The sequence below is a fragment of the Artemia franciscana genome, chromosome 14, assembly GCF_032884065.1.
Source record: "Artemia franciscana chromosome 14, ASM3288406v1, whole genome shotgun sequence".
Taxonomy (NCBI): Eukaryota; Metazoa; Arthropoda; class Branchiopoda; order Anostraca; family Artemiidae; genus Artemia; species Artemia franciscana.
The window spans coordinates 2,379,405-2,406,027 of NC_088876.1; the positions used below are offsets into that span (position 1 = coordinate 2,379,405).

The window sequence follows — 26,623 nt, forward strand, 5'->3', positions numbered from 1 at the left end:
TTGGAAATCTAATTTGTTTTTACTGTGGAGAACGCAAAATACTGATGCTTTGAGTCTCGTGAGACTATAGTTCCCAAATCTTTGGTAAACATTTGAATTTAAGATACCAGGTGAGACGTAAAATGCTTGTTCTTGCTGAACGCATAAGTTTCAGATTCTCAGAGGATTATCACATGTGTATTCAATTTATGTTTCAAATACTTATATCTTGAATAAAAGAGTATTGGCAACTTATAAGAGTGAAAACTGGTGCTAGTGACGACAAAAAAATCATCAGCGCCATCTAGCGCTTGTCGACACTTGTTATTGTTTCAAGCTTTGTTATCATTTTTGTGTCAAGAACTGAGATAAAAACTTGTTGTCTCACTAATTTCACCGATTACACTAATTTAACTATTCTTTCTACTGTAAAAAAAAAATAATAAAAAATAAAAAATAAAAATGCAAATGTCCCCAAACACCAGAGAGCGTTGATATTTTTTTTTCTATCGGCAGCAGTGCCAGTTGCCACTAACCAACATCGCATTATTTTTGCTCTGATCGTTGAGCGGCAGTGGAGAATTAGGATTACAGCTTCACCTCTAATGGTAACATTTAACCAATAAAAAAGTTTTGCATATAGTCAAATTTGGTTATGAGATGTCTAATTTGAACTTAAGGAAAATGAGCAAATCCTGTCACACCTTCAAATAATTTCTCTGATTCATGTATTCTATGCATTTACGTTATATCTCTTGATTTCATTAAACAGTGTATGGCAATCCGCCAGGACTAGTAGAACAGGGAAAAAATTTAATCTCTTTTTTCCTTCTGCAGGGAAATCCTTGGAGATTTCTCAGGAAGGAATTCCCAACATTGACTACGCAATCTCTTCACTCTCTCCAATTTGGATGCTTTCAGATAAAAAAGAAATTCTCCAGTTTCCCTTTGCTGTGACAAGAATGCAATGGAAAAATGTTAGCTTATCTTTTGTGTTTCACATGTATTATCAATGAAGATTAATTGAGGTAAAATTTATGCGTGACACCCCCCTCTTAGGGATATATAAAATAAGACATATAATCACAGGAACAGTTTATTCATTATGCAAATTTGTATGTATGAGGACCACACAACGGATGCAATTGGAAGACAGGAGATAAAATTTGATAAGAACTTCAAAACATATGAGTCTGTGACTGAGGCAAAGAAAATGTTGCAAGCTGCACCAATCAGGGGGTTGGGTTGAGCTCCCTAGATTTTCAAAGACAGAAACCCAAAACTAAAATGCTCAGTTCCAAATTTTAAAAGAAACATTTCCTTCCTCGTATATTTTTTTGTGTTGGTTCCACTGCTTGTTAAAAGATGCAGGTTGGGAACAATGCTCCATCTGAACCGCAAGGGAGCAAATGACAAAAATATAGAATATAAGCTAAGCACATAATGATGAATTTTTTTTTTTTACAGTTAATGTTTCTAGATTTTTTTATCCTCTTCTTCTGAATAAAAAATTACCACAACAAAATACTTACTTTATTATATTGAGACAATTCCATTGAATATAATTTTCATAAATTACTAAATTTAAATCGCAGCCTCCTCTACTTTTAATGCTTGGGTATAGTCTTAGGCTCTACGCAAAAATTATATTTTAAAGCTTATATTTTTGATATTAGCTTTTAAATGCCACAAAAACTTTTAAAGGCAGTCAGAACTTTTTCACCGAACTTTTGTAGCGAGAACTTCTGATATTCATTTGCTTCGTTCATTAGGGGAATAAACTGCCCTGTTGCCAATTTTAATAAATCGACTGAAGATGACTAATTTTTTTTTGCATTCAGTTTCTTACTTCAAAAGGAAAAAATTAAAGCATCATTTAGTGTATTTTTGCCCCTCGTTTCTTATGTAGTAGTTTCCCAGTTCGAGCGACCTATATTATTTTTTACTGTTTTTTTTTTTTAAATAGAAAAGACAGGTTTTTTCAGCTAGAAATAGGGAGCAAAATTAAAATTTAAAACGAACAGAACTTAATTCACATTTGAGAGGGTAACTCCCCCACAACACCTTACTCTCTACGCTAAAGTTTTTAGTATTAAAAAAAGCTTTTTATTGTTTTAATTACTTGAAACATAATGTTTCAAGAGTCATTATTAAAGGGTTGGAACAGAATTCAAAATTCAGCGAAAAGAGCGTAAGCTGTGGTGAAAGAGTAACACCCTCTTATGCGTAATAACTTCTGTATGTTTTAAGTTTTAATGTTGCTCATAACTTTCAGTTGAAAAAACTTTGTTTTTAATTTAATTTTTGATCATTTTTAAACAATGTTAGGAAATCTAACTACTCCTAAACGGAAAAATCCCTCCTCCCTAATGATTTTTTTCTTGGGAAAATTTTGATACCAATAGATATGTTAAAAGATTAAACTTATCATTATTGATGGGCAAGATTAAACTTATTAAAAGTTATATCTTTGATATCATCATAAAACTCAGATGTTTTTTATATATCTATGAAACAGTTCGCGCCAACGAATTTTAAATAAGGAGCGACGCGACTCAATAGTAACCGAAACTCTAAAAACAGAATTTTTGATACCAATAGATTCATTAAAAGATTAGACTTGTTATTATCAATGGTTAAGATTAAACTTATTAAAACTTATACATTTGAGTTCATCATAAAACTCAGATGCTTTTGATATATCTATGAAACAGTTCCTAGTAACAAACAGTAAATAAGGAGCCACCCGACTCAACAGTAACTCTAACTCTAAAAAAACGGAATTTTGATACCAATAGATACATTAAAAGATTTGGATTTTGATGTTGAATTTTAAATATACAAGTTTCATCAAGTTTACTTTTTGCCCATCAAGAGTTACGAGTCTGAGAAAATTTGCCTTATTTCTGGAAAAAGGGGAAACACCCCCTAAAAGTCATAGAATATTAATGAAAATCACACTGTCAGATTCAACGTATCAGAGAATCCTGCCGTAGAGGTTTCAATCTCCTATCTGCAAAAATTTGGAATTTTGTATTTTTGCAAAAATAAAAATCACGATTGCGTGTTTATGTTATTTTATCGTTTTTTTTTCTTTTCTCCAGGGGTAATCGTATTGACCCATTGATCTTAGAATTTCACGATAGGGCTCATTCTAACGAAAATAAAAAGTTCTAGTGCCCTTTTTAAGGGTCCACACAAATTTGAAGGCAACTACGCCCCCTCCCACTGTCATTTTTCCCAAAGTCACCCAAGAAAAATTTTGAGATAGCCATTTTGTTCAGCATTGTTGAAAAACTTAATAACTATGTCTTTGAGGACGACTTAATCCCCGCAGTCTCCGGGGGAAGGGCTCCAAGTAATGAACTTTGCCCATTGTTTACATGTAGTATTGGTTATTGGGAAGTATAAAGACGTTTTGAGGGGGGATTTTTCTGGTGATGGAGGGGGGTCAGGGTCGTTGGTTAGGTGGGAGGATCTTTCCATGGAGGAATTTAACATGGGGAAGAGAATGTTGATGAAGGGGCGCTGGATTTTCCAGCATTATTTAAAAAATAATGAGAAATTAAATAAAAAAGTTTTTTCAACTGAAAATAAGGAGCAACATTAAAACTTAAAAAAGCGAAGTTATTACATATATTAGAGGGTTTGTCCCTTCCTCAATACCTCGCTCTTTCCGCTAAAGTGCTTGTAACAATTTCGAAAGAACTATTTATTCTAATTAAACAGCCCTTGTGATTCAGGGGTCATTCTTACAGGGTTGCCAAAGGGACACTTTTAGTGCTTTTTTGACACTTTTTCACTCTGGGTGACACCGTGCCACTATTGGGTGAAAAAAGGCAACTTTTTGGAAAAAAGGACACTTTTTGGCATTTTTCAAAATCAATACCATATGTATTTATTTTCAGTTTTTTCTTAGCTGCAACTGCTTTCAATTTGTGCTTTCTGCTTTTCAGGCTCATTTTCGTCTTAGGGATTTTTTTGTCATATCCGCACTACTTTCCTTTTGAAAAGCGCGAAAATTCAAACGTGGTGAAAAAAGGCAACTTTTTGGAAAAAAGGACACTTTTTGGCATTTTTCAAAATCAATACCATATGTATTTATTTTCAGTTTTTTCTTAACTGCAACTGCTTTCAATTTGTGCTTTCTGCTTTTCAGGTTCGTTTTCGTCTTAGGATATTTTTGTCATATCCGCACTACTTTCCTTTTGAATTCAAACTTGGTGAAACATGGATTATTTGATTGGAAATTTAAAGTTCTAGTTCACTTTTTAAGACTCAAAAGAGACCGCCCTTTTCTCCAAACCCACCTGATAAAAGTTTTTAAATAGCCAACTTCTTCAAATAGTTCAAACATCAGATAATAGAAAATTTCGGAGTCGACAAGGCCGCCAGAGCCTGGGGGCAGGGGTTGTAAGTTACTCTCTGGGGTATATGTGGTTCTTATTGAAGGATAGGCCGTATAAATTTGAGAGAGGGCTCATTTGATTTGAAATTGAAAGTTCTAGTTCACTTTCTAAGAGTCAAAAGAGATCGGAGGGCAACTAGCCCCCCAAGCTCTTTTTTCCGCAAATACATCATATAAAAATTTTAAGATAACCATTTTATTTAGAATAGTTCAAAGATCATATGCCAAAAATTCCAGGGTTGACATTATCCCTATGGGCCAGGGGGTAGACAGTGTAAGTTATGCCCTGGGGGCATACAGGCTATAGATCTTATAGAAGGAATGCCCGTGTAAACTTCAGAGAGGGCTCATTTGATTGGAAATTCCAACTCCTAAAGAGAGATCAAAGGAGATCAAAGAGAAGGAGATCAGAAGGGCAAGTAGCCTACCCCACGCCCTTTTTCCCTAAACCGATCCAAAAAATATTTTGAGATAGCCATTTTGATAAAAATAGTTCAAAAATCATATAATAAATACTCCAGGGCCTTTGAAATTTATGCCCTGGGGGTGTATATGGATCTTATAGAAATGATGTTCGTATAATTATTAGAGGGCTTATTTGATTGGAAATTGAAAGTTGTAGTTCACTTTCAAAGTGTCAAAAGAGACAAAAGGACACCTAGCCCTAACGCCCTTTTCCCGAAGCCAATCCGATAACAATTCAAGGTAGCCATTTTGTTAAAAATAGTTCAAAAATCGGATATTAGAAAATCTGGAGTCGACACAAACCCCCAGAGCCCAGGGGCAAGTGTTTTAAGTTATGCCCCGAGGGCATATAAAATTTTATGTAAGGGAAATGGCTCATTTGGGTGAAATTTGAAAGTTCTAGTTACTCTTTTTATGAATCAAAAGGGATCGGAGGGTATCTACCCCCCCACACACACACACACATCCTCTTTGCCGCAAATGCATCCGATCGAAATTTGAGATTGCCAGTTTGTTTGACATGGTTGACATTTGTTGATCAGGTAACAAAAACTTGGGGGTAAACATAAACCCTCTTAGAGCCAATGTGAAGGGTTGTAATTTATTCCCCCTGGGTTTTGATGGGAAAAGTAGTCATATAAACATCGAAGGAAAGTTAAACGATTAGAAATTGAAAGTATAATTTCCTTTTGAAGATTCAAAAGTGACCCAAGTGCAACTAGGCCCCCTCGGCGCCAATGCGCTTTTCCGTAAATGTGTTCGATTGAATATTTTTACTAGCCATTTTGTTCAAAGTAGACCGAAGATCATATAATAATGACTCCAGGGATATCAGAACTTACTAAAACCTGGCGGCAAGAGTCGTAAATCGTGCCTCCGGGGCATAAAAGATTTTTTATGGAAGGGATAGTATTATAAAATTCGAGAGGCTAATTTGATTGTAAAACAAAATATTTAGTGCCCTTTTTAAGAGTCATAAGTGATCGAAGGGCAATGTAGCCCCCTCTCCAAGGACCTTTTTCCCCAAAATGCATCTGATCCAAATTTTGAAATGCCCATTTTGTTCATACTAGTTTAAAGGTCAAATAAGAAAAGTCCCTGTGTCAACACTGCCCCCACAAAGCCTGGGGGAAGTGTTGTAAGTTTTGCCCTGGGGTAGATAAAGTTTTTTTGTAAGTGGTGGTCGTATAGACATCAAAGTTGGCTTATTTGATTGGAAATTTAAATTTCTATTTACCTTTTTAAGAATCATCAAAACTTAAAATGACAATAAAACTACAGCGAAATTAAATCTTGAACTGATTTTCATTCAACGATTGTTATCATTTTGTATACCAGATATTCAGTTTGATTTTGTTTGTAATTTCCAAGACTGTTCAAGACACACATAGTTGTCAGTAAAGCATCAATGAAGCAGTAGATCTTAGACTTTTACAGTCAGAAAAGGAGGTATTATGAAGAAGGAAAGCTATATGTGTCTTGAACAGTCTTGGAAAGTACAAATAAAATCAAACTGAATATTAAATATATATATATATATATATATATATATATATATATATATATATATATATATATATATATATATATCTATATATATAAAAATAAGTTGTCTGTCTGTGGATGGATGGATGGATGTGTCAGGTGACGTCACCTGAAAAAACTGGATTAGGTGACGTCAAAACTGAAAAAACTAAAAAAAGGCAAAAACTACAAAAAAAACTAAAAACTAATAAAAAAAATAAAAAAGCTAAAAAACTAAAAAAACTATAAAGGTAAAAACCAATAAAAAACTAAAAAAAAAACTGAAAAAACTAAAAAAAGGCAAAAACTACAAAAAAAAACTAAAAACTAATAAAAAAAGTAAAAAAGCTAAAAAACTAAAAAAACTAAAAATACTAAAAAAAGGTAAAAAACTAAAAAAAATAAAAAATAAAAAAAAACTAAAAAAAAGGAAAAAACTGAAAAATAAGCTAAAATAAAGGTAAAAACCAATAAAAAACTAAAAAGAAAAAAAGGAAAAAACTAATAAATGACGACACTCAAAGAGAAAGCGACCAGGACAAAAGGAATGTTCGATTAGCAATCAACAAAGCACCGGGACACAGGGAGTATAAATGACGACCAGGACATAAGTAAAAAAAAAAAACTATCTATATATATAAAAATAAGTTGTCAAACTAAAAAAAGGCAAAAACTACAAAAAAAAACTAAAAACTAATAAAAAAGCTAAAAAACTAAAAAAACTAAAAAAAAGGCAAAAACTACAAAAAAAACTATAAACTAATAAAAAAAATAAAAAAGCTAAAAAACTAAAAAAACTAAAAAAACTAAAAAAAGGTAAAAAACTAAAAAAACTAAAAACTAAAAAAAAATAAAAAAAAGGAAAAAACTGAAAAATAAGCTAAAATAAAGGTAAAAACCAATAAAAAACTAAAAAAAAACTGAAAAAACTAAAAAAAGGCAAAAACTACAAAAAAACTAAAAACTAATAAAAAAAGGAAAAAACTGAAAAATAAGCTAACATAAAGGTAAAAACCAATAAAAAACTAAAAAGAAAAAAAGGAAAAAACTAAAAAAAATTTTCATCTAAAAAACTAAAAAAAACTAAAAAAGGTAAAAACTAAAAGAACTAAAAAAGAAAAAAATAAATGACGACACTCAAAGAGAAAGCGACCAGGACAAAAGGAATGTTCGATTAGCAATCAACAAAGCACCGGGACATAGGGAGTATAAATGACGACCAGGACATAAGTAAAAAAAAAATTAACAAAACTAAAAAGAAGGTAAAAACTACAAAAAAACTAAAAAGAAAAAAAAAACTAAAAACTAATAAAAAAACTAAAAAATCTAAAAATCTAAATAAACTAAAAAAGAAAAAAAAGGAAAAAAATAAAGGAGAAAAACAAAACTAAAAAACGAATGTATATACAGACCGGTACACCGGGATACAAATGACGACCGGGACAGAGGGAATATAAATGACGACTGGGACACAGGGACACAACTACAACGGGGACACCGGGGGAAACAGGGGGATATAAATGACGACCGGGACAAAAAAACTAAAAAGAAAAAAAAACTAAAAACTAATAAAAAAACTAAAAAATCTAAAAATCTAAATAAGCTAAAAAAGAAAAAAAAAGGAAAAAAATAAAGGAGAAAAACAAAACTAAAAAACGAATGTATATACAGACCGGGACACCGGGATACAAATGACGACCGGGACACAGGGAATATAAATGACGACCGGGACACAGGGACACAACTACAACGGGGACACCGGAGGAAACAGGGGGATGTAAATGACGACCGGGACACCGGGACAGGGAATGGTCGATTAGCAATCACCATCAACAAAGCTCAAGGGCAATCATTAGAATCATGAGGTATAGATCTGAATACAGATTGTTTTCCCATGGACCATTATATGTTGCATGTTCAAGAGTCGGTAAACCTGACAATCTATTTATATGCAAAGACAATGGGACAGCAAAGAATGTTGTATATTCGCAAGTTTTACGTAGTTAAAACCATATATATATATATCTATCTATATTCACAGGTGGGACATAGGGACACAACTACAATGGCGCGTAACTATTATGGCGCGTAACGACTTACGGGCGCGGGGGGGCTTGGGGGGGGCGCGAAGCGCCCCCACCAACTAGGTGTTGGGGTGGCGCGAAGCGCCACCCCAACAGCTAGTATATATATATATACTAGCTGTTGGGGTGGCGCTTCGCGCCACCCCAACACCTAGTTGGTGGGGGCGCTTCGCGCCCCCCCCCCCCCAAGCCCCCCCGCGCGCGTAAGTCGTTACGCGCCATAATAGTTACGTGCCATTGTAGTTGTGTCCCTATGTCCCACCTGTGAATATAGATATATATATATATATATATATATATATATATATATATATATATATATATATATATATATATATATATATATATATATATATATATATATATATATATATATATATATATATATATATATATATATATATATATATATATATATATATATATATATATATATATATATATATATATATATATATATATATATATATATATATATATATATATATATATATATATATATATATATATATATATGGTTTTAACTACGTAAAACTTGCGAATATACAACATTCTTTGCTGTCCCATTGTCTTTGCATATAAATAGATTGTCAGGTTTACCGACTCTTGAACATGCAACATATAATGGTCCATGGGAAAACAATCTGTATTCAGATCTATACCTCATGATTCTAATGATTGCCCTTGAGCTTTGTTGATGGTGATTGCTAATCGACCATTCCCTGTCCCGGTGTCCCGGTCGTCATTTATATCCCCCTGTTTCCCCCGGTGTCCCCGTTGTAGTTGTGTCCCTGTGTCCCGGTCGTCATTTATATTCCCTGTGTCCCGGTCGTCATTTGTATCCCGGTGTCCCGGTCTGTATATACATTCGTTTTTTAGTTTTGTTTTTCTCCTTTATTTTTTTCCTTTTTTTTCTTTTTTAGTTTATTTAGATTTTTAGATTTTTTAGTTTTTTATTAGTTTTTAGTTTTTTTTTCTTTTTAGTTTTTTTGTAGTTTTTACCTTCTTTTTAGTTTTGTTAGTTTTTTTTTTTACTTATGTCCTGGTCGTCATTTATACTCCCTGTGTCCCGGTGCTTTGTTGATTGCTAATCGAACATTCCTTTTGTCCTGGTCGCTTTCTCTTTGAGTGTCGTCATTTATTTTTTTCTTTTTTAGTTCTTTTAGTTTTTACCTTTTTTAGTTTTTTTTAGTTTTTTAGATGAAAATTTTTTTTAGTTTTTTCCTTTTTTTCTTTTTAGTTTTTTATTGGTTTTTACCTTTATTTTAGCTTATTTTTCAGTTTTTTCCTTTTTTTTTAGTTTTTTTTTATTTTTTATTTTTTTTAGTTTTTTACCTTTTTTAGTTTTTTTTAGTTTTTTTAGTTTTTTAGCTTTTTTACTTTTTTTATATTAGTTTTTAGTTTTTTTTTTGTAGTTTTTGCCTTTTTTTAGTTTTTTCAGTTTTTTTTTTAGTTTTTTATTGGTTTTTACCTTTATTTTAGCTTATTTTTCAGTTTTTTTCCTTTTTTTTAGTTTTTTTTAGTTTTTAGTTTTTTTTAGTTTTTTACCTTTTTTTAGTTTTTTTAGTTTTTTAGCTTTTTTATTTTTTTTATTAGTTTTTAGTTTTTTTTGTAGTTTTTGCCTTTTTTTAGTTTTTTTAGTTTTTTAGCTTTTTTATTAGTTTTTAGTTTTTTTTGTAGTTTTTGCCTTTTTTTAGTTTTTTTAGTTTTTTAGCTTTTTTATTTTTTTTATTAGTTTTTAGTTTTTTTTGTAGTTTTTGCCTTTTTTTAGTTTTTTCAGTTTTGACGTCAGCTGATCCAGTTTTTTCAGGTGACGTCACCTGATCCACAGATCTACACACAGACAACTTATTTATATATATATATATATATATATATATATATATATATATATATATATATATATATATATATATATATATGTATATATATATATATATATATATATATATATATATATATATATATATATATATATATATATATATATATATATATATATATATATATATATATATATATATATATATATATATATATATATATATATATATATAGATCAATTGAAACATAACCAATTCAAGATTTCATTTCACTGTAATTTTTATTATAATTTTCAATGCTGTGATAACCGGAAAAGAAGGTATTTGTCATTAATTCGTTTTTAGTGAAGTGCCAATGACAGAGAAGGCTTTAGACTTTGCAGTTAAAAAGGTGCAGTATCCGAACTCTTGTTTATGGTTAAAATATATTTGTGTTGAACAGTCTTGGAAAGAACTAATTAATTTAAACTAGTATTTGATATAAAAGGATACTAAGCTAATCAGTTCCGAATTTAGTTCTACTCTAATTTTTATGTTTATTTTCAATATTTTAAAAAGTACAAAAGAAAATATTTGTAATATAATTCGTTTTCAGTAAAGCACCAATGGCGCAGTAGATTTAAAACTTTTACAGTGAGAGAAGGGGGCAAAACTGAAACTCTTGTTTGCAGTGATTTTGGTTCGTTCCAAGCTTGACTAGCAAATTCAATTTAAGTTTCAGTCTTTTTAAGATTTATTTATTCGTTTATATTAGTACCTATTGTATGTTTGTTTGCTATAATTGTTTATTTAGTTTCTTATCCTTTTTGGCTTCATTTATTATTTAATAGTAATTTCTTGTAGTTTGTTCATTTATATTAGTATATCTACAGATATCTATCTGTTTTGGGTTTCATTTATTCTTTAATAATAATTTATTGTCGTTTCCAGTTTGAATTTTAACAGGTATTTGTATCTGCTGATCTCAAGTTTAATAGATTTATTTACTTTTCAGTGAAAGTAAACTAACTTTCCTTTGCTTTCTTTTGAAATTTATTTTTTTCAGAAAGTTTATTTTTTAATTAATAACTTCTAAAGGGATTCCACTGCGAATGTGCATCCCCTGCAATCGCTTGTTTTCTTTTTGACTCCCATTGTAAAACACATTCTCTGAATTTAAATAATTATTTTAATCCTTGATTCTTTTTCTTTTTTGCATTAAATGATTGCCAACGAAGTTATAAGGCGAATTCAGAGAGCTGTATCTAGGAATTTTTTAAAGTAAACTCCAGCTTTCAAAATCAAACATTGTTGCAATGAAATTAATTATCTGGTTTTTGGAGTCAGCAATAGACGAAAACTAAAGTTAACATCTTACTAGATCTTACTTAGGGAGTTGATCCTTAAGACGAATGTTGCAAAAAAAAACATTTTTAGGTAATTTATATTACAAAATAGAAAAAATAAATAGCATAAACAATTTTCCGCATTTTAAGGGATGAGACCAAACATGGAGATCTCATCAGCTTAACATTTCAATTTAGCGGCTCAAAGTTAGGAATTTAATCAATATAGCCCACCAAGTTTGCCGCGGAAGATCTTTGGCAATTAGAGTTTGAAAAAAAAATGACAGGAACTTGTTAATTAAGCGAAACACACTCAATAATTACACCTAGGTTAGATATTAGACAACTGGTTTCAAATCCAATAAGACGAAAAAAGGGGAAGAGAATGTATTGGAATTTGATTTTTTGGGCTATATTTTTGCACATTAGGGGGAGGGGTTAGGTTTGGTTATGTTAGGTTAAGGGTACTGTCCCAACAATTTACAAACCCCCCTCCCCTAATGTGACAGTATATATTCCAAATTATATTAGTATTTATGCACTAAAGGTTTTACGAAAGTTATATTTCATTAGGATTAACTTAACTTCACTTAGGTAAATAAACTAACTTGGGGTTGTTTCGTTTAATTTACAAGTGCCAAAAGACACATTAGTCACCATTTACCAAAAAAATACACAAAACGAATAATATGTATGATTCTACTTGTTTTGATTGGGGGAGGGGAAGGAAAATTTGGTGATCTCATCAGTAGAGTCCTTTAAGTTTGTATTGTATTAGTGTTGGCAATTATACTACAACTACTATTAACGATTCATCACAGCTTTAAGTAACCTGAGGCCAACACAACAATGCATGCTTCTTTTCTATCCCAATCTATTCAAAGCCTCCTTCTTTACACCCTCCCAGGAAGTTCTTATTTCCTTTAAATCTTTCTTTATGACATCCTTCCCTCCCCAAAAGAGGACGACCCACTTTTCCGTATAGCCCTACGCGGTTGGCCGAAAAGGAAAATCTCCGGCAATCTGTCATCCTTCATCCGCAGAACGTACCCTAGCCATTTCAACCTTTATCTCATTGTAGCCCACGGGTTTCAACCACATTTTCGTACAACCAACCGTATCAAACACGGTCAGTCAGCTAGGTACCCAGAACAATCCGTTGGCAATTTCTCTGGAAAACATCTAGTAAATTTTCATCCGCTTTCTGAGCACCCATCGTTCAGAGCTTTATTTGACCACTGTCCTCACTGTAGCTTCCAATATTCTTATCTCGGTTAACAGGCTTAATTTCCTATTCTTCCAAACTTTTCTTAACTGTGAAAAAACACCCAGAGCCTTGGCTATTCTACTTTTAATATCTTCGCTGCTCCCACCGTCCTTACTAATAATACTACCAAAGTAAGTAAAGATGCCCACCTGATCAATCTTTTCGTTATCTAACGTCATTTTTTCATCTTCACTTATTCCTAGCCTTAGTGAATTATCTTCTTAACATTAATTTTCAAACCTATTCTAGCATCTTGAACTCGCAAAACCTCTAAAAATTCATTCATTTTGCTCACACTTTCATCTAATATACTTAAATCATCAGCAAAATCAAGTCCAGGAGAGTTCTTCCTCCCCAGTTTATTCCGTGGTCTCTCATTGCCTTTCCTGTTCTCTTTAAGACAAAGTCCATCAAAATGATCCATATAAAGGGGGACAGAACACAACCCTGCTTGACTCCTGATTTAATACAAAACCATCTATTAACCTTATTTCCTACCTTAATCGCAGCAATGTTTTCTCGTACATAGCATTAATTATTTTAATGTACCCTTCTGGTATACTATATAAGAATAGGATTTTCGCTAAAGCTCTTTTATCAAAAGAATTTAATCTTTGCTCATAATCTATGAAATCGAGGATCAAAGCTTTCAGATTAGTCAGGCATATTTCAATTAATAACCTAAGACTGAAAATTTGGTCGACACAACCTCTACTTCTTCTATTACCGTAGTGTCTTCTCTTAAAACATTGTCTACAGCATCTCTCAATCTAAAACAATCATATTACTAAGTAATCTGCTGCCTACAGAGACCAGACTAATGTTTCGATAATTACCACACTCACTCTCATTACCTTTCTTACACAGCGGTTTAATTAAAGTTTTCCTAAAATCGCTAGGTATTTCCCCTTTTCCAAAAATAATATTCATCATCTTCACTAACTTATTTCTACCCTCAGATCCACCATATTTGAAAAACTCGTTTACCAAACTATCAGCATGTGGAGCCTTACTATTTTTTAATCCTTTTAGGATTATCGCTAATTCTTCCTCGTGAAACTACCTACATATAATAGGGTAGAAAAAGAATAATAATTAAAAACGGTAAATATTAAATAAAATTTTTTTTCACGGCATAGAAGTGACTATAACAACTATAATTTTAGTAGCATGAAATGCTCGTGGTTACAAAATGGCCAATACAGTGATTTAAAAATCGTTATAGCAACTCAATATAGATACATCTTGAATATGAAATATAATTTTAACTTTCTATCGAACGAATTTTAATCATCAAAAATTTAAGGAACATGGAGTGGTCAATGGTTGAAGAATGGTTGGATAGTCACCCTGAAAAAGCATACAACTATTTCTTGAAGTTTGCTGATGTCACCTTAATCAACCGTTGGCTACAAGCCAGGGGATATTTGAAGGTGCCAGATGGCTTAAATGGAAGTGTTCGTAGCAGTAGTGGCCATACTTTGAGTCCAAGCTCATTTTACTGTAGCAGAGATCAAAGTCCCTGCAGGTATTTATAATAGCAATTACCTTTTTAAGAATTTAGTGTGTTATTACGGTAACTTATTTATATTATATATACGTATAAATTTGGTGCTGTTTTGGTGGAATTTTTTTTTCTGATTTAACATACTTGTTACGGTTTTCCGTTTCAATATTTTTTTTCTTTATTTTCTTTCAGTTGAATACGAATTATTTTACCATACAGTTTGTTATTGAAGTAAAAAAAATAAAAAAAATAATGGTATATCACAAATCGAAGAGATTTCAGCAGGCTTATGAATTTGTTGGGCAGGGCTCTGGGATATTGCTCCCTCTCTACACTTGGGATAGATATCCTTCTATTATTTTTTTTTAATTTTTTTTTAGACAAACCTTAAGCAAACGAAAAATACCCCTTAGAAATTTTGTTCTCTGTATTTAATCTAAAAAGAAATTGGAAACCATAACTAAAACGTTCCCTCCCTAGATTTTAAAATATACTTGTTCTTGCTTCCTTTATTTTTGAAATTCAAAAGCTTCTTGTCCCTCTCCCCTACTTACATTTTTTGAATTGTTACTGCTGAACCTTAGGCTTAAGTTGAGGAAATTTGTGCCTAATATAAAATATATCTTTAGCAGGTATGAGTGACACCAAATATATTTTTGATGATTAAATTAATAGAACATATTACAGAACAGCAAAATTTAATACGATTTTTTTTTAGTTTATCTGAATCATTGTCAATTTTTAATAGCCAAATATTGAATGTTACTAGGGCTTTCAGAATTTCCGAGAAAGCTTAATTAGAAAATGTGCTGGGAACTACGGCTATAACTGAAAAATATACATTTTTGAAATTTAACTGATCAAATATTTGAAAGGAAGTCAAAGTAAAAGATCATTACATTCTAAGGCCGCACTGGCTATAAATGACCTATGACAAACAAGAATCCGGAGATCCTATCCGCAGAGACTTTTTATGCTTCAACTCCCGTTGTTGAAGTTGTGTAGACGTCGTAGTGACCTTATAAATGTGTTTCGTATACTTAAAAGAGTGGATTATGTTGATCCAAATATATTTTTCAAATTTAGCCATTATCACTCTACTCGTCAGCATGAAAGTTGTCTAACAACATGTGTTTGGCTACTGCCCTTTTCCCCCTTCTCTGACCGGAAGAGTCTAAAGCTTGTTACGTTATTTCGTTCTATTGAAAATTAAATAAAAAAAAAATAGGATTTTTAACTGAAAGTAAAAAGCGCCATTAAAACTTAAAACGAACAGAAATTACTCCGTGTATGAAATGGGCTGTTCTCTTCTCAACGCCCCGCTCTTTACAAAGTTTGGCTCTTTCTCTCAATTCTACTTTATTAAACAGTGAAAAACTTTAGCGTAAAGAGCGGGGCGTTGAGAAGGGAACAGCCCATTTCATACACGGAGTAATTTCTGTTCGTTTTAAGTTTTAATGTCGCTTCTTACTTTTAGTTAAAAAAAGCTTGTTTTTTTTTAATTTCTGAACGTTTTTGAATTAATGCATGTTTGTTTTTTGCTCTCCACACATCAATTATTAAAATGAAATTTGCATATTAATTCTTTTTTGGCTAAATGGCTTTCTCTTTGTTTTGATCAAATGATTTTGAGAAAAAAGGGGTGGGGAAGGAGGCCTAGTTGCCCTCCAATTTTTTGGTTACTTAAAAAGGCAACTAGAACTTTTAATTTTTAACGAACGTTTTTATTAGTAAAAAATATACGTAACTTAAGAATTAACTTACGTAGTGAACTTCTATATTCGTATATTTTTGTTATATATATGAGGGGGTTTGTCCCCTCGTTAATACCTCGTTCTTTACACTAAAGCTTAAATTTTGTCCCAATTCTTACCATTAGTTTTATCTTACCATATTACTTGAATATTTTTGTTTTACTTTAACATTGTTTTATTGTTTTACTTCGCCATTATTTAATACTAATTACCTACCGCTGTTAACCAAATATCAAAGGTCCTTATTTCCATTAAAAACATTTTTTCAGCTCATAGTAAGGAGCAACATTAAAACTAAAATAAACAGAAACTATTGCGTACGTGAATGAGGTTGTCCCTCCTCAACACCTCGCTCTTCACATTAAAGTTTTTTCAATACTTTAAGAAACGCTTTTTAACGATTACTTTATCATGTGCACAAACTTCCTTGGAACATTATATCCCCACTTTTTTAAAATATGATGCAATTGTTTATCAATCCTATTTAAAAAAAAGATACTGTTTAAAAAAATACAATAAACTAGGTAGTGCCGATAACCAGCCATAGAGTACCACTGGAGTAGCCACATAAAATAATCCATAAAACTATGTTCATCAGTCCAAAAATTCTGAGTTCAAAAATTTCGAGTCCCGAAAACTATAAGTCTAAAATTTTTGAGTCCAAGAAATTTGAAAGTCCAAAAAAGGAAGAGGGGGCAAAAAGTTAGGGAAGGGGCATTGGATCCCTTGGAGGTTGGGCGTGGATGACCAAGGGCTGTCGTATCATTACTTAAAATGTATACGGCTTTATTTCAACATTATGCATACCCCAATACTAAACAATATTTGCAAAAGACAAAAATTTATTCATATAATTGTTAGGACTTGAATATGACATGACTTGAATTATAATAAGAGGGCATTTCTTTTATTCAGTGAAGACGGACTATTTGCTAATCATATCTTGACAGGAATTTGTAGATCATTCACCCAAAAGCGTTGGATGTATTTCTTAGTCGGATACCTGTCTGTAAGAAGGTCAATGCCCCAAATTGGGTATAATCTGTAGTTTAAGCGGTCAAATAAAGGTTTGCCCTCAGGATTGCATACAGCCATACTACTGAAAGATTTTATCATTAGAAAAATGGCATAGACTATAAATATTTTTTGCTGTATGTCAAAGTGACAACAAAATATTGGTGTAACTTTCAAGATATTGTTTCTTATCACAAAAAGGCTAAAATCCAACTTTGCATAAATATCGCTTGAAAAAGATTGGTTACGAGCTTGATAAAAATCGTTTAAAGCCATGATTTCTTATAAAATTCATATAATTGACGTCACCTTCATTATTTTTTCATTTCGTATTTAAAGATCTTTTTTTTTCTGTGGATGGAATCATTTTTGGTATCGATCACGCATGCAAATTATACACGGTGATTAATGACTTTGAACAGTTACAATAAAAGGCATGCAATAAGCAAAAGCGATAATCAAAATTAAATTGCAAACGAAAAATTTCGCACAACGAAATTTGTGGCTTCAAAATAATCAAAAGATCTAAAGCTGAACTGGCTAGCCATGACTAAAACAAAGAAATGAATATAAAGGTGACAAAGGGGTGTATGGCCACTAAGTAAAAGCGAAGAGAAATAACACAAATCCGAAGAATATTAGCCCTTATATATGTATATATATATATATATATATATATATATATATATATATATATATATATATATATATATATATATATATATATATATATATACTTTACTTTTACTACCCCCTATCTGCTTGCTCTGGTTCCCTTCTGGAAAATATTCACAGCTACCGAAAAGAAAGCCATTTGCAGCGCATCCTACAGATATGCTAAGTTTCTCCTGCGTCTTCCTTTGTGGCACAGCAATGGCGACATCTCTAGGAAATATAAGGTCATCAACCCTTCCATGGCCATAGAGAGAAGAATCTCCGAATTCAGTACCAATGTTTTAAGAGCCAACCACCCCTGGACTAGTGTTATTTTATAATATTTGTAGTGGAAGTGTATTTAAAGTTTGTGCTTTTTTCTTTTTCTTTTATATACTCCGTCTTTTCTGTTTTTGACGGGTAATAAATTAATAAAAATAATAATAATAATAATAATAATAATATATATATATATATATATATATATATATATATATATATATATATATATATATATATATATATATATATATATATATATATATATATATATATATATATATAAGTTGTTTGTTTGTGTGTCTGTCGACTGACGTCATGTTTGTGTGTCGACTGATGTCATGTTTGTCGACTGACGTCATTATAAGGATTGAGCTGTATGTCGTCATGAAGTTGTTTGTCGACTGACGTCATGTTTGTCGACTGACGAAATTACAGACCGGGACACCGGGACACAAATGACGACCGGGACACTCAAAGAGAAATTACAGACTGGGACACCGGGACACAGGGAATATAAATGACGACCGGGACACAGGGACACAACTAAAAAGAAAAAAACTTAAAAAAAGGAAAAAAATAAAAAAGGTAAAAAACTAAAAAAAAAAAAACACCGGGACACAAATGACGACCGAGAAACAGGGAATATAAATGACCACCGGGACACAACTACAACGGGGACGTCAGGGGGCACAGGGGGATATATAAATGACGACGGGGACACGCAATGGGACAGCGAAGAATGTTGTATATTCGCAAGTTTTACGTAGTTAAAAACATATATATATCTATCCCTATTCACAGGTGGGACACAGGGACACAACTACAAAGGCGCGTAACTAATATGGTGCGTAACGACTTACGAGCGCGGGGGGGCTTGGGCGGGGCACGAAGCGCCCCCACCAACAAGGTATATATATATATATATCTAGCTAGTGAGCATAGCTAGTATATATATATATATATATATATATATATATATATATATATATATATATATATATATATATATATATATATATATATATATATATATATATATATATATATATATATATATATATATATAGATATACAATTACTGACACTTACAATGTGCAGCTACCTTCATCGAACCACGAACCAGTAACATCAGTTACTGGTTCGTGGTTGTAGAAAATGGCACTGCGAGATGCACAAAATTGAAGTTTGTAGTTATATTTTATTACTAGGTTAGAATTCAAGTAAAACGCTTGAAAATGTCTAGGGAAAAGTTTTTTTTCTTGTCTCGTCGAAATATGTTTGTATGTCCTTGAACTTTGAAGACACTGTAAATTATTATCATGTTATTATCGTATATATATATATATATATATATATATATATATATATATATATATATATATATATATATATATATATATATATATATATATATATATATATATATATATATATATATATATATATATATATATATATATATATATATATATATATATATGATAAATTATTATCATAGTAGCCCATAGGTAATGGCTTAACTAGTTTATTAAGTAAACGTAGTGTTTTATCCAAGTGTTTTCATTGTTACTGGAATTTTTAAGAGTAGGAATCTCTGAAGTACGTTTATGCTATTTTGTTTTTTGTGTGCATGGCCGTATTTTTTTGCTTTAAAATGCACTTTATTATTTCTTTTAATCATAGTAATTTTTGCGTAAGTCTTGATAAGTTGTCTTCTATTTTTTTTTTTGCATAATAAGGTTTGAATGCATGCTAATAGTTCTCACTTTTGAGTGGACATCTATCTATAACTACCCCAATTTAACCAAAATTTAATAAGATGATATGAACTTTGTTTTCAGCCCGCTGAGTCCAAGAGATAGATCGCCACAAGATTCAGTCGCATTCTTTGGCGATGAAGGTGAAAACCCTCATAGAAGAACAAATTCAAGGAAGTGTTCACGACATGAATTTGCCAAGTCCAAAAGCCAAAGTGTTGTCAAGGCAGAAGTAAGTCCCCTTTGTAACTATTTGTTGCCCTTCGTTCAAAACAGTAGAAGCATCCAAATGAAATCGCAACAGAACTTTCATGCTTGAAGATTTTAGTCAAACCCATACACTTACTAGTTTATAATGTAGCCTATTTCCAAAAGCATGTATTTTGATGAGGTTCTTATTCTCACCATCTGCGAAAGTCTTGTTCAGATGTTTGAATTAGGCAAAGCTGGCTATTAATGTCCGTTTTTCTACTACGTGATTGATTGCTATCAAAAGAAATATATTGCCATTTAGATATGAGAAAAAAATCCTTACAACGCTTTTACCCACCCCTGTCACCTTAACCAATTTTATGCCGGTCACCATCAACTCTATCTCACTTCTCCACCTCTGTGTCAATAGGCATAAGAATTTAGTCCTTTATGTTACACAGAAAAATATTTTCTATCGTTATAGGGGCGCAGCCACCTCCCGCCTCTCTGAACCAATATTAGGGGTGTGTTCCAAAATAATAATCTCAAGAAACCAGACAGAATAGAGAATAATTTTTCCACCCGTTCCCCAAGAACCTCAGTATTTATTTATGTGAAGGCTTGCAGAAAGTTATAATTCTGTTAGGGAGTTGCCCATTTTTGAAGCTTTAAGAACGTTATCCCTAGACTCTCCTATTATCCTCCCATTATCCCTAGACTCTCCTATTATCCTCCCATTATCCATAGACTCCCATAGACTCTCAATGATCCAACAACCTTCCTTCGTATTGCTTAAGCGGAAGTTTATAAAACTAGACATACTTTTATCAGGCTTACTAAAATTGATTTAGTTCAAAAGACACTTTTAAATTAATATTTACTTTAACCATTGGTTTTATGTTTTGACTACATGAATCCTTAGGAGCTAATGGGCACCTGAGGGTTATTATGGTCGCTGAAACTAGAAAGCTCAGCAATCAATTTTTCGATAAAGACTGTCTTAAAATCTACATTTGATAAACTGTTTATAATGTTTGGTTTAAAATTGCCGTGTTGCGCCACAATATGGCTGATACAATTGTTTTTTACCACTTTGAATTAAATTGGAGTGGTTTTGGGCATCAAGTCATGGCTAATTGTAGAAAAAGCCTAGACAGATAGTCTAATTGAGGGATTTCAAAGTTTGCTGATTTTTGAATTAAAATGGAAAAGCTAAAATGGCATCAAGTCATGGCTAATTGTAGAAAAAGCCAGTACAGATAGTCGAATTGAGTGAGGAGCAAACCTGGCATTAATTCCCCCCTTATTAGGATTGTATAAAAAGGAGATTAGTTCATTGGTTAATAGATATGTCTATCTATTATCCATCTATGCGTCATTGCTAGGGCAGTAAAACAAAGGTAGATAGTCATAGAGCTAAAATAGTGATAGAACTTATAGTTTTCCAAGTGTTTGGTTAATTTGGCTTGGGTAAACGGCGGGAGTATGCGGGTGCCTCTCTTATTGGACCAATACACGGTTTGTTATCTTTTAGCAAGTCACGCCTGCCTAGAGTCTCAGGCAGGTTGACCAAGAATTTGAAATCGACATAGAACCATTAGATTGCCTGAAATGATCGGTAAACAAGGGCACCTGCCTATAGTCTTAGGCAGGTTGAACCAAGAATTTAGAATTGAAACATGAGACCGTTAATTTGCCTAGAATCAGGGGCCAACAAGCGTCTGAAGTCAAAATGGGGTCTATAAAACTTTCAATTTACCTCCTAAGCAGCGATTTATTGATGATCCAGGATCAGCACTTTCGATCGTCCCTGGACAAAACAAAAAATCAAACCAAGAAATCAGACAAACACCAATCTGTGAACAACAAAATTTAGCATTTTTGTAGATAGTGATTTGAAACTTCTTTAATAAAGGTTTCTGATAGGTTGGGTTTGATGGTGTAACCATGTTCAAAATGGCTTGCCTTTTCAAGGGTATTTCCACCTTTTTCGTCAATTTCATAAATTTCTTAAGTCTCATAACTTAGATTGACTAACTCTAAACTTAATGAATTGAACATGCATCACGAGTTGAACATAGTGTTGTAACACTGCCTATAGTAAAGAGCCATAATACATGCTCAAAATGAAATTTTCAGAAATATTCTCTGAAAGTTTCACCTTCATACCTTTAAGCATAGTTGTAAAGCAGTAGCATAATCATTCAACTTAATACAATTAACCATTGTTATGATATTGTCGATATGCTCTTTTGATAACCTGTATACGGACGGCAGGTTGTCACATGTAAAACAGAAATTTCCAGAAATATTCTCTGAAAATTTCACCTTCATACTCTTAGGCATAGTTGTACAGCAGTAGTATTATCACTCAACTTACAACAATTAACTGTTGTTATGATATTGTCGATATGCTCTTTTGATAATCTGTATATGGATGGCAGGTTGTCTTTTGGTTAGTTCAACATCCCCCACAACAAGCGTTGTAAGTTATAATTTCACGCACGAAACTGTTCTTAAGATATTGTCGATATGTCCTTTTGATAACCTGTTTACGGATGGCTGGTTGCCATCTCTAAAACATAATTTTCCAGAAATATTCTCTGAAAATTTCACCTCCATACCCTTAGGCATAGTTGTACAGCAGTAGCATAACCACTCGCCCTAATACAATTAACCATTGCTATGATATTTTCGATATGCTCTTTTGATAACCTGTATATTCATATATTTCTTGAAATTTTCATCTTAATAGTCTTAATCTTACAAGTAGTTGGAGCAATAGTAATTATAGTAGTAGAACTAGCAAATGTTGCATTAGCTACAGCATTAGTAGTAGTGAGCAAATATTGCCTTTTGGTCATTTGATCTTCCCCTTTAAGTATTCTCTGAAAGTTTTAACTTAATAAACAAATTGATTCTGTAGATAAGCTATTTTGACAATCTAAATGCACATAGTCTCTTTTGTTAGTTCGAATTTGCCGTCAATACTCTCTCAAATTCTATCTTCATAGACTTAGCCTTAATAGTACTATTGTCGCAGTAGTTTCGGTGGTAGTAAAAGTAGTTGCAGTGTTAGTGCTGTAGTAGTAGCAGTAGCATTAATAGCGGCAGTAGCATGTGCACAGTGCCTTTTGGTCAGTTGAACATTGCTTTCATGTTGCCCAAGAAGTTTCACCTTGAAACGTTAAGCCGTTCCAAAAATATTGTTGATTTGCACTTTTGAAACCCTTTTGACGCCCTTTTCACTTCAACGCTCTAAGCCTTACAAGTTGTTGCACTTGAAGCAGTAGTTGGAGTAATTTAGTAGCAGTAGTAGCATAAGGAAAAGTAGGAGTGGTACTAGTGTTATTATTAACGTGCATTTATTGCCTTTTTCTCAATTGAACTTCCACTTTAAATATTCTCCGGAAGTTTCAACTTATTAACAAAAATCGATTCCTGAGATACGCCCTTTTGACAATCTGCATACGCATAATATGTTTTGTTTTAGTTAAAATTCCCCCTAATATTTTTTCAAATTTTAGCAGTAGTAGTAGTAGAAACAGTAGTAGCAGTAATAGCTAATAACTATTAAAAGTAGTAGTAGTAGCTGCAGAATTAATAGCAGTAGTAACAAGTTCACTTTGCCTTTTGGTAAACTGAACACCCCACTCATGATGCCCCTGAAGTTACCTCTTGATTTGATAAGATGTTTAAAAATATTGCTGATAAGCCCGTATCAGCAATTTGTACACATAGTATGTTTTGATTTAGTTCAACTTTCTCTTCAACGTTTCCTCATATATTTTTTTCAATCTCCTTAGCCCTAGTAGTACTGGCTACAGAAGTAGTAGTTTTAGTGATAGTAGTGGTAGTAGAAATAGTACTTGTAGTAGCAGTAGAAGCAGCATTAGTTTTAGTAGTAGCAGCGTGCAAATATTGCCTTTTTGGTCAATCTGCCTTATCATCTGACTTATCATTTCCTGATAATTCCAAATTAAAATATTCAGTCATTCCTGAGTTACGTCCCAAAATGCATAATTACTGAACATTTCAAAAATGCTGAAAAAATTGATGTCTTAAAACTCTTTTTGAATGTTTTTTTTTATGGAAAATGTTGGGCGTGGGGGGGGTCTGTCAATTCACTTTGACTCTTAAATAGTACACTATAACTTCCAATTTGAAGTTAATTTGAAGTCTGAATTTGAAACGACCACCCATTCCATAAAAACATTTTATGTCCCTGGCCATATCTTTAAGCTTTGCCCCAGGGCTCTTGGGGGTTGGGCAAGCCCTGGAGGCATTGTCTTTGGATTATTTTAAACAAAATTGCCATCGCACAATTTCATTCAGATACACTTGGTGAAAAAGCAGTAGTTGTGGGGGGGGCAGTTGACCTCCATCACTATTGACTTTTAAAACTGAACTAGAACTTCAAATTTCAACCAAATGAGCCACCTCTAAAGTTTATAAAACCATCCCCTCCATAAGAACCTTAAATGCCCCAGGGAAAACACCCTGTTATATGATCTTTGGACTATTTTGAATAAAAGGACTATCTCAAAATCCAATCCAATAACTTACAAAGAATCCCCTGACAGCTGTAGGGGAGGTTTCTTCCTCACAAATATAATTTCCAGATCCTTCAACTACGATCAACAAAATTGTTATATCCAAATTTTGATTGGAGATTGCAGTGTTTTGATCATTTGTTTTCAAACAGTTCGTGGTAACGAACTGTAGTAAGGACCGACCCGGCTCAATAGTAAACGAAACTCTAAAAATCAGAATTTCGATGATAAAAGATACGTCAAAAGAATTGGATTTACATGCTGATTTTAAATATATAAGTTTCATTAAATTTAGTCTCTGTCATGAAAAGTTACGAGCCTGAGAAAATTTACCTTATTTTGGAAAATAGGTGGAAACACCCCCTAAAAGTCATAGAATCTTAACGAAAATCATACCTTCGCATTAAGCGTATCAGAGAACCCTAGAGCGAAAATTTCAAGCTCCTATCTACAAAAATGTGGAATTTCGTATTTTTTGCCAGAAGACAGATCACGGGTGCTTGTTTATTTGTTGTTTTTATTTTCTTTTTCCCAGGGGTCATCGTATCGACCAAGTGGTCCTAGAATGTTGCAAGAGGGCTCATTATGATAGAAATGAAAAGTTCTAGTGCCCTTTTTAAGTGATCAAAAAAGTTGGAGGGCACCTAGGCCCCCTCCCACGCTTATTTTTTCCCAAAATCAACGCATCAAAATTTTGAGATAGCCATTTTATTCTGCATAGTCGAAAACCATAATAACTATGTCTTTGGGGATGACTTACTCCCCCGCAGTCCCTGGGGGAGGGGCTGCAAGTTACAAACTGTGACCAGTGTTTACATACAGTAATGGTTATTGGGAAGTGTTCAGACGTTTTCAGGGGGATTCTTTTGGTTTGGGGGGTTGGGTTGAGGGGAGGGGGCTATGTGAGAGGATCTTTCCTTGGAGGAATATGTCATGAGGGAAGGGAAATTCAACGAAAAGGGCGCAGAATTTTCTAGCATTACTATAAAAAAACAATGAAAAAATAAACATGAAAAAGTTTTTTTTCAATTGAAAGTAAGGAGTAGCATTAAAACTCAAAACGAACAGAGATTATTAAGCATATGAGGGTTTCTAAAATACCTTAGTATAAAGAGCAAGGTATTTGGGAAGAGATAAATACCTCGCTCTTTATGCTAAAGTATTTTTAGTAATTTCAACTATTTATTCTACGGCCTTTCTGATTCAGGGGTTATTCTTAAAGAATTGGGACAAAACTTAAGATTTAGTATAAAGAGCGAGGTATTAACGAGGGGACAAACCCCCTCATATACATAATATAAAATTTTGTTACGTAAGTTAATTCTTAAGTTACGTATATTTTTTACTAATAAAAACGTTCGTTAAAAATAAAAAGTTCTAGTTGCCTTTTTAAGTAACCGAAAAATTGGAGGGCAACTACACCTCCCTCCCCACCCCTTATTTCTCAAAATCATCTGATCAAAATTAAGAGAAAGCCATTTAGTCAAAAAAAGAATTAGTATGCAAATTTCATTTTTATAATTTATGTGCCGAGAGCCAAAATCAAACATGCGTTAATTCAAAAACGCTCAGAAATTAAATAAAAAAAACTACTTTTTTTAACTGAAAGTAAAGAGCGACATTAAAACTTAAAATGAACAGAAGTTCGTTTTAATTTTAATGAAATGGGTTTTCCCCTCCGCAATCCCTCGCTCTTTACGCTAAAGTTTGACTCTTTGCCACAATTCACTTTTAAAACAATTAAAAGCTTTAGCGTAAAGAGCGAGGGATTGCGGAGGGGAAAACCAATTTCATATACGAAAAGTGCCCAGTATCGAATTTTTGGAACAGTCTATCGAATTCATTCTATCGAATGAATTCGATAGAAATAGTGACTTCGCCGATTATGTGGATCAACTCGAGCAATATTTTATTGCAAATGATATCACTAGAAAAGAAAAAAAGAGAGCCGTTCTATTAACTTCGTGTGGTGTGCAGACACACGCATTGATAAAAAATTTTCTGGCACCTGAAAAGCCGTCGGAAAAAAGTTTTG

General features: G+C 32.6%; 1 protein-coding gene across 1 annotated transcript in view; it reads left to right on the forward strand.

Annotated features, from left to right (window-relative positions):
* Positions 1 to 931: 931 nt before the first annotated feature.
* The window catches only part of LOC136035178 (dual 3',5'-cyclic-AMP and -GMP phosphodiesterase 11A-like), a 263,712-nt gene continuing 238,020 nt past the window's right edge, over positions 932 to 26,623 (forward strand). Inside the window, exons 1-3 of the mRNA XM_065716750.1 lie at positions 932 to 1,007; positions 14,182 to 14,403; positions 19,928 to 20,075. Of these exons, the coding sequence (XP_065572822.1) occupies positions 14,186 to 14,403; positions 19,928 to 20,075 (366 nt within the window). The 5' untranslated portion in view covers positions 932 to 1,007; positions 14,182 to 14,185. The remainder of the gene's footprint in view (positions 1,008 to 14,181; positions 14,404 to 19,927; positions 20,076 to 26,623) is intronic.